General features: G+C 48.3%; 2 protein-coding genes across 2 annotated transcripts in view; both read left to right on the top strand.

The window, feature by feature from the left end:
- Positions 1-407, top strand: part of BRWD3 (bromodomain and WD repeat domain containing 3) — a gene marked incomplete at its 3' end in the record, with an annotated part of 44,014 nt that extends 43,607 nt beyond the window's left edge. The window contains exon 40 of the mRNA XM_084212963.1: positions 85-407. Coding sequence (XP_084069089.1) covers positions 85-407 — 323 coding nt within the window. The remainder of the gene's footprint in view (positions 1-84) is intronic.
- A 7,699-nt stretch (positions 408-8,106) lies between these two features.
- On the top strand, positions 8,107-8,988 carry LOC311157930 (syntaxin-1B-like; the record flags this gene model as incomplete). Its single annotated transcript, XM_084212996.1, has 1 exon — positions 8,107-8,988. One exon carries the CDS (start codon positions 8,107-8,109, stop codon positions 8,986-8,988), a length of 882 nt encoding a protein of 293 aa, XP_084069122.1.
- Between the last annotated feature and the right edge of the window lie 271 nt (positions 8,989-9,259).

Here is a 9,259-nt window from a genome sequence, read left to right as displayed (position 1 = left end):
CACGACTACAGCAAAGTTGTGCAATCCAAAAAACCCAAACGCAAAATCAAACGGAAACTCACTGGGGGCAAACGGAATTGGCAGGGGCCGAGGGACAGGGAGGAGGGGCAGATGGGGCAGGTGGGGCAGGTGGAGCAGAGGGGGACGAGGGGGCAGAGGTGGAAGAGGCTGCGGCAGAGGAAGAGGCGGCGGCCGGGGAGGAAGGAGAGGCCGAGGAGGCAGAGGGGCCTCGCGAGGAGCCACCAGAGCAAAACGCGCCCGGCTCGCCGACGATGAGTTTGAAAACCTCTTTGGGGGGACAGTTTGGGGAGAACGTGTTCGGGAGGGAGGTTCAGCCGCCCCCCTCGGATCAAAACCAGGAACGAGGGCAGGAGAACTGTCCTGTACAACGACGACTCCGACAATGACAATTTTTGTGCACACCGAGGATCCTTTGAACCTTGGTACTTCCAGGTCAGGCAGGGTGCGGAAAATGACAGAAAAAGCCAGGGTCAGCCATCTCATGGGATGGAATTATTGACAGATGGAAAACTTTGGAACAATTTTAAAAGAACTTCAATGGCCTTCTACTGCAGGGATTTTACCAGAAATTCTACCAAGCAAGTTGTGCGGGGACTCCACTCACGTTTCACAGTGGTGCTTTTCCATCCTGTCAGTTTGTGTTTGCTTTAAAGCTTCAGATCTCCACACTTCATTGGTCAAAACAAGCCTTAGTCATTAGGCCTTAAATTACAGAAATTCTTCCCCACACACTACGAGTTCATCGCATTACAGAGGCTTCCAGCTTCTCAGTAAGAACATGACATTTTTGAGTCACGCTTATGACTTCTCTCCCTTGTTTTGTTTTTGTATTATAGAAATAGCACCTTCTTACAGAGTTTTTATGTGGTTTCTGCCATAAATCCTTAGACACAGTAATAATTATAACTTTTGCACAATACACCAATCCTAAAGGCAGCTATAAAATGTTTACAGTTTCTATATTGTAAGAAGGATCTGGATTATTTTAATCTTCCCAGGCCAAACGTTGATGGAATTGTGCTGAACTGAAGTATGTTCATACTACAGTTTTGGGGGTCCTGATGTGCTTTCTATCAGTTCTTTATCCGTGTAAAAACAGTGACAAAGGGTTGGTGCCTTGTAAATATGTAGCAAACCTTTGATGTGGTGTGTCCTATGTGTGCATTAACTTTATTAAAAAGAGAATACTTGAGAAGTATGAATATCTAGACAAAAGGTGCCAAATGCAAAAGTTACTTGCATCTATTTTCTTTTTGTCCTCTCATATTTTTATAGTATTAATCGAGATTGTGCAGCTAAAGGGGTGACTTCAACATTTGAAAGGTTCCTCCTCTTCAAAGCATGCTTTTTAATAGTAGCTCAGCTACCTCTTATTTACAACTACTGGAAACTGAAAAGAAAATAGATGCTGTTATTCAGAGCGTGGTGAAGAAGAGGCGAGAAGGAGCGTAGAGGGGTGGAAGTTGTGAGTAGCTGTATCTTCCTTGTGTTGCCACCATGAAAACAAATGCAGTGTTTCTCAGAGATGTTTGGGGCAGGTGGGGATTTGCTTGTGCAGAGGGGCTGCTTGGCCCCCACTGCCCCGTGCTCCATGGAAATGTGGTTTGGGCCCGCTGGCCCCTCGGAGGTGCTGAGGGAGCTGTCGCCCCCTCAGACTGATTCTTGTGTCTCAAGCTTCCAGAAGAGAATTCCTGTTGCACTGTGCTCTTGTTGTCCTGGGAAATGCTGACTTGAAATCCTCTGGCAGTGGTAGTGCAGTTGGGGAGGAGATCCCTGCTCTGGCTCCTCGGTGACCTCGGCGGTGGCGTGGGCTGAGCTGGAGGTGAGCAGCCTCTTCCTTCCTTCCTGGGCTCTCCTGGAATAGATGTGGGATTCCAGTTTCCTCCCCTTGTCTGACAGTTCAGAGCTGGGTTACAGAGAGAACAAGTCAGAACAGACTACAAAGTTCCAGTGGAGTTTGTCAAGGTTTTTAGGGTTTTTTTTAGCTTTCATCCAATATCCTGAAGTTCTTCTGTGCACAGCTTGGTCAATAATTCTGGAAAACCTCAGGCAGCAAAGAGTGACCCATGTATATTCTCAGATGCAGAAGGAATTTAATTTTTGACTTTCTATATTAAGCACTAGCTATTTTATCTCGCTTTCCAAAAAAATCCTAGTTAGATGCAAAAATGCCTTGAAAATAAAAAAAGCAGAGGTTTAGTTTTGTGATGGAGGAGAGTATATCCTAAATTGCTCATTAATATGAGTTTATGGTACAGTACAAAACCCACACTTTTAATTTTGTAAGGAATGTTTGGAATCAGCTGTAATCCATTGCTAGACTTGATTTGGTTTTTGATGGGGGGTGGGGAAAAAACCAAGTGCAGAGGCTCTCCTAGTTCTGTGTTGGGCTTTAAAGTGTAAACACCTGTCCTATCATCTCTCTCATATATCTGTATATATACACACATTTATATTTATAAGAAATGTATTATTTGTTTGACTGATTGGTCTTTTTACATATGGTAACCAGGAATAGCATGTATGCATCAGTCCATAGTTGGAATCATATCCCTTAGATCAGTCCTGTGAGCTAATGTAAACACTATGGGTTCTATCCTAAAGCCTGAAAAGCTTGAAATGCAAAAGAAATGCTTTTTTCCTCTATTTCTGACTGGCCGAAAATCCACTTATTCCTTATTTATTTTGTGTAGGGGTCGGGGAGAGAGAAACCACAGGGATTCCAGAAAAATCATTTTATAAGTTGGTGTATTTTAGCAGCAATTAGAGTAAGATTAAATATGTTCTTAACTGTATCTTTTCTCTGTACTGTGAAGATACCAGTGAAGCATCACTTTGCTGTGGCGTAAGTATTACTGTGTCCCATGACCATGAGCTAAAGCAGGGGGTGCTGGGACAGCAGAATTTAGTGTAAAAATTGAAAAAAAAGCTTCTTTTTCTTTGTGCATGAGAACCTTTTATAAGCATGACAAATAACTTGGGTTAGAGCTGTTCTTTTTGCTTGGATTTGTGTCTGGATTCTTTCTCTGAGTTGGGCAGTTGATTTCTCATAGTTCTGTGGAATAATTACACTTCTGTAGGAACTTGAATGCTCTCAAATCCTATCCGGAGCCTCTGTGGTAAACTTAGGATGAGCCCACCAGGTGCAGCAGAGCAGGATTTAAAGTGATTTAAACCAACCAAAAGCTGAGCTCTGGGCAGGCTGCAGAGTCAGGAATGTGCTGTCTTTCCTTGAACTCTCAACAAAAAACTCCAGACTCTGCCTAAGGAATGGGATTTAAGGTCTGATTGTGAATGGGGTTCCTGAGGGTGAGCAGGCAGGCCAGGAGCTCCTCAGTTCCTGCAGATGTTTGGGCATTGGTGCCTCTGTTCCCTTGAGATGTCCCACTGGCAGATCCCAATCCTGAGCTGCTGGGGCACCTCAGGGCCCTTGGGGACACCTTGGGAAAGGCCCCAGGCCCCCACACTCCATCCTGCACAGAGACAGGGCTGAAATCCTGGGTGTCTTTGCTCTCAGCTTCTCCCTGCCCCAATCCACTGTCCCTGCAGTGCTCCCCTTTCTCTCCATGGCATGGACGGCAGAGCTTGTTTGGCAGTAGTGAGGTGCTGTTGTCTTGGATAATAGGGAAAATTTTTTCATGGAAAGAGTGGTCAGGCAGTGGAAGAGGCTGTCCAGGGAGGTGGCAGAGTCACCATCCAAGAACTGAGCACATGTGGCCCTTGGTGGTTCAGTGGCCGTGATGGGATGTGGTTAAAGGTTGGACTTGGAGCCTTTTCCAATCTTAATAATTCCATTATTCAGCCCAAACTTCACCTGCTTTTTATTTTGCCTATCACCATTTATTTTCCTCTTTGGCATGCCCCACCTCTGTCCTGTAGTTTCCTTTTATAGGCTATTTGTTTATTCTCTTGTAAACTTTGGGTATCATGATGAATTTTATTTCAGCTGCCAGGCTGTTAGGTTTAATCCAAACCTTTCTGTTGGTGCTTGAACTTGAAGAGATTTGGGCAGTTTTATCCCTCCTCCCTCTTTCCATCACTCCTTTCTCCATCAGCCAAGCAGAGGCCACCCCCTAATCCCAACTAGCCCACCCTGCAGACACAAAAACTAAAAATAATTGGGGAGAAATAATTCTTGGAGGATGTTTGGCTGCTTGAAATTCTGTGTCCTGTTTGCATAGTTTCATTTTCTTGGAATATTTCCTCAATGTCCATCTCAGCTCCTCCTCCTGTGGGGAAGCAGAAGGACTGAGTAATTCAGAGAGCATGGAAAGGAGCTGGCACCCGGGGTGTGGCAAAGAGTTTTTAATTAATTTTAAAAAATTAAAGTATTTGGAGGCTCTCATGACTCCCAAAAACAAGATGACCCTTGCAAAGCATTTGGATCTATCAGGAATGTCTCTGTGCTCCAAATAACGGAATATTAATGTGAGAAAATAATTTTAAATCACTAATTTTTGATAAAAACTTGATTCATTCCATCTTTGAGTGATGAACACCAGGGAAAAGGGAACAGCTGTAGGTTTGAGAATGTTGTGTCCTGTCTGGAGTGTCCTGTCATGAATTTCATGGGTTCAAAATGTCTTTGTGTGTTTACATGTCTTAATTTTATCTTTTTATTTAAAAAACATCCTGCAGAGTTTTATAAAATACTGATGATTTCCTGAAGGAACAGTTAACCCTCCAAGGCTAACTCTATATTTAATAGGTAGGGAGCTGTTGTTGTGTTCTTACAATGTGTATTATAGCAAATCCCTGCGCATGAGCGACAGAGACTTTTCAACTCTTCAATATATCCGAGGTTTACACATGGTAAAAAAACTCCTTTATGTACAGTAAGTAACAGCCTGCAAAATTTAGTCTAAAAACTCGTCTTCTTTTAGTCTTAGAAATGCAAAGACCTGTTGGAAGCTTGTATATTTTTACTATGTCATGTTCGGCCCACAGCGAACTCACACAACTGTGCTATGAATCCCTGAAAAATTTAGATTTCCAGTGGGAATTGCTGTCACAGCCTTAACTCTAGTGTTCTAAAAATGGTGCTGAAATACATTTTTGTGTGTGGATGTGGGTACCTGATCCGAGTCTGTGAGACTTCCAAGGCAAACCAAGCACTTGGAGTTACTACTCCTGGTAGTAACTGCAGCCATGCTGGGGAGCTGGCAAATGTGTAAATAGTTGGGAAATAATTCCACCAGTGGGAAATCAGGAGCAGTTCCTGGGTTTGGGGGTTTTCACTGGCAAGCACTGCGGATCTTCCTGGGTTTTGGGTCTGTGAGGAGCTGTTTGGGGGGGAGGGGGGTGAAATCCTGCCGGAATATTTGCAGGTAAAATCCAAATCTGCCATTTTCTCTTCCTAAAATTTGTCCTCAGAGAGTGGTGGCTGCTCGGATGTGTTCAGAACTCAATGTCTGAGGATTATTTTTCTGTAGAAATATTAATTCAGGCTCTTCATTCCTCCATGAGTCATTAGAGCAGATTTCATGTAGAAATACCACTTGATGTCAGAGCAAAATTCACATGATTTAGGCTCTCCAGGTCATGTTCTGGATTTAAAATACTCCAAAAATGCACAAAGCTATTAGAATTATGTCTACTTTCTATATTATTTTTTTTTCAGGTGATATTTATGCCCATATCTTCACATCCGCTATCTCAGGTCCCTTTAATGAATACTTCAGGGATTTTGATGCCACATGTTGGCAGACCAAATGTAATATTTATATGCAATGAGCTGTTAGTTTTTTGTATTGTACAAATGTAAATTTGTAAAGATTTTTTTCTAGAGTTTTTTTGAAGTCACTGATGTAATCTAGGATGTTTCATTTTCCAGCTGTGGGATTGTCTTAATAAAAAAAAATAAAAAGAGAAACTCTTACTTTGGTTTTGCATTGCTTCCTGAGTAGTTGACACATTAAAAGGTTTTAAAAAAAAAAAGTGGGTAAAACAGAGGTTTTTAATGTAAAAAAAAAAAAATTTGCTTTTTGATGCAACTGGCTAATTTTATAGTTTTAATTGGAAGTTTTATAAACTGGATTTAGAAACTTTATTTATAAATGGATAGAGAAGCTTTTATACACTGTGAAGGTCTTGAGCAGGATGGGATGGAGACCCTCACTCCAATCACCATCCGATCTGGCTCCAAAATCCCATTTTTCTGGGAAAAAAGGAGAGGAGCAGCTAATGATTTCTTGGAAAAATAAGGGGAAATGCCTAAAAGTGCTGTGAGATGGCTAAAAATGCCATGAGCAGGGGAGGAGGAGGAGGCTCTGGGCAGGGTCCCTCGGCCACTGCGGGACACGGGTGGGTTCAGGTGGTGACAGCTCCAGGGGAAGGTTGTACCTGTTACCTAAGGGATATTTCATGGGAAACAAGGAATTACTCCTCTGCTCTTGCCCTTGTTAAATAGCAGTGATAATATTGTTTAAACAGGGATTTCAGGGGTGGATGGGGCTGGGTTTGTGTAGAGCTGCCCGGGGCGCTCCATGCTCGGCCGGGAGCAGGTGCTGACAATAAATACATGGAATAAACTCAGGAGGAATTTCTCCCTGGAAAGGGTGGCCAGGCATTGGAAAGGGCTGTCCAGGGAGGTGGTGGAGTCCTCACCTGTGGAGGTGTCCAAGGAAGGACTGGTGGTGGCACTGAGCTCTGGGCAGGGGACAAGACGGGCACTGGGTACAGGTTGGACGCAGTGGTCTGGGAGGTCTTTCCCAGCATTAATGATTCTGGGATTCTGTCATTCTGTTTTGACTTTTCCCCTCATTAATCTGCTGACTTATTTGACATTTCACTTTATTGTGCTGATTCCAGTGGCATTTCCTCTCTGATGGGAATGAATATCTCCATTTTAACACAACACTCATCCTCCAAACCCCAGGGACAAAAAGGGCTTTTTTTTTTTTTTTTAATTGATGGTTACAGAGAACAAAATTAAATTTGTTTTGCAGAGATGCTGGAGCCCCCCTTTATGTACATCCATCAGATCATTGGAGGGAAGGAACTCCACTCCCTTCCGAGCTGCCTGACCTTTGCTAAACCTCCCTTGGCTGTCCCTCTGTCGATATTATATTGATTTAATATTATATTGATATTATATCATAGCTGTTGTATGCTTTGTATCATCATGTTTAGGTCATATGGGATAATGCGCATTATAAAATACATTATATAAAATACCACAGTGGTAGAGGACAACTATTTTCCTCGTACACTTTGGAAATGCATTTTGTAGAAGTACCCTTTTAAAGGTGTTTTTTATCGATGTCTTAGAATTCAGCTGTGATTTTTATTCATTTCAGCAGCGAGTGGACTCAACACTGCCTTGCAGTGATGTCGGGACATCTGGGTCATCCCAACGTTCATTTCCAGCCTGGAAAACCCCAGGAGCACATTTTCAATTCACCCCCACGATGGTTCAGGCGTGCAGGGCGCTGACGGTGACATCGCGGGCACCGTGCGGCCCGGAGCCTTCCCGAGCCGCGGAGCAGGGAGAGGCCAAGCTCTGCCTCCATCCCTGTCCAGTTCACAACAGGAACGGCGCCATCCGAGCTCCGGGAGTGTTTGGACAGCGCCTTAGGGCCAGGGTGGGATTTTGGGACATGCTGCTGTGCGGGGCCAGGAGCTGGGCTCCGTGATCCCTGCGGGTCCCTGCCAGCCTGGCAGAGCCAGTGACTCCGTGTCATTTGCCCTTCATTCGGTACATCCAGGCGCTGGGCTGGGTACACGCCGGCAGTTTGGAGCCGGCTGGAGCCGTTTGGAAGGCCGGGGGTGCCGGGTTGTGTCACCCCCTCCGTGTCCCGTCTGTCGGGACTTTTGGGTGTCCTTGTTTCTGGGCGAATAAAAGCGTCTTTGTGCCGAGCCTCGGCGGATCAGGTGAGGAGCCGGAGCCCGTCCCGTGACACAGGTGCGGTGCTGGCAGCGTTCCCGGCCCGGGCCTTCCTCCCGCTCTGCCCGGCCCGGGGCTGACGCACGACCTGCCCTCCTCCATCAATATTTGCTCTGGTGCCAGCAGGGAAGGCTCGCAGCTCTCCCGCAGGAGCTCCAGCCTCACACGTCCCCGCAGACGGTGCCGGAGCCCCGCGCAGCATGAGGGACCGGCTGGCGGAGCTGCAGCAGCGAGTGGCGGCCGAGGGGGACCCGCACGACGACTCCCTGCGCTTCGACAACCCCGCGTTCGTCGGGGACGACGCCAGCCCCGTGGGCCGGGCGCTGCGGGAGGCGGCCGAGCTGTGGCGGGCGCTGGAGCGGCTGGAGCAGCTCTCGGAGAGCATCGACAGGACGCAGCAGTCGGTGCTGTGCTGCACCTCGGAGGAGAGCATCGCCCGCGAGAAGAGCGGCCTCGGCGCGGCCCGGGCCGCCTTCGCCCGCCAGGCCGCGGCCCTGCAGCCCCGGCTGGGAGCGCTGCCGGCGGCTCCGGTCGGGGGCTCGGGGCGAGCGGGGCCCCGCGTCCGCCAGACCCAGCTGTGGCTGCTGCTGCGCCGCTACGGCGCCGTCCTCGCCCGCCACTACGCCCGGGAGAGCCGCTACCGGCACCGGCTGAAGGAGCAGATCCAGAGGCAGGCGGAGCTGGCGGGCATCAACCTGGGCGCCCAGGACGTGGATCTACTGGCCGAGAGCCCCCAGGGGCCTCGCATCGTCGGCCGCGACCTGGAGGAGCTCAAGGCCAAGCATCACCTCGGCCTGGCCCAGGCGCGGCAGCGGCAGCTGCTGGAGCTGGAGGCGCAGCTGCTGGAGCTGCGCGGGCTGTTCGTGCAGCTGGAGGGGCTGCTGGCCCAGCAGCACGGCGCTGCCGACAGCGTGGAGCAGCACGTCCTGCGCACCCTCGACTACGCGGCCCAGACGGGCGGCGGGGTGAAGAGAGCCGCCAAATACCAGCGGCCGTCGCGGCGCTCGGCCCTGCTGACGGCGGCGCTCGGCCTCTGCTCCTGCTGCCCCTGCCTGCCCTGCCCCGGCCGGGGCCTGCGCTGAGCCGGGGCTGGGAGGCATTGCAGCAGCGCTCGGGGATTCACCCGTGCCGGGAGAGAAGCGGTGTCTGGTGGGAGGGAGGACGTCCTGTGCTCCTGGAACAGGTGGACACCTTGTATGATGGTTTGAGGACCGTGTGTACCTTGTAAAATGGTGTAAGGGCCATGCACACCTTCCTTGATGGCTCAGAGACCATGCGTGACTTGCTCAGGGATGCAGGGTCCATGCACACCTCACATGGCAGCATGGGGATAACACATACCACTCCTGATGG

The sequence above is a fragment of the Fringilla coelebs genome (assembly GCF_963513975.1).
Source record: "Fringilla coelebs genome assembly, chromosome: 11".
Classification (NCBI taxonomy): Eukaryota; Metazoa; Chordata; class Aves; order Passeriformes; family Fringillidae; genus Fringilla; species Fringilla coelebs.
The sequence above is the reverse complement of the archived record's forward strand: the minus strand, read 5'-3'. Positions and strand labels throughout refer to the sequence as shown.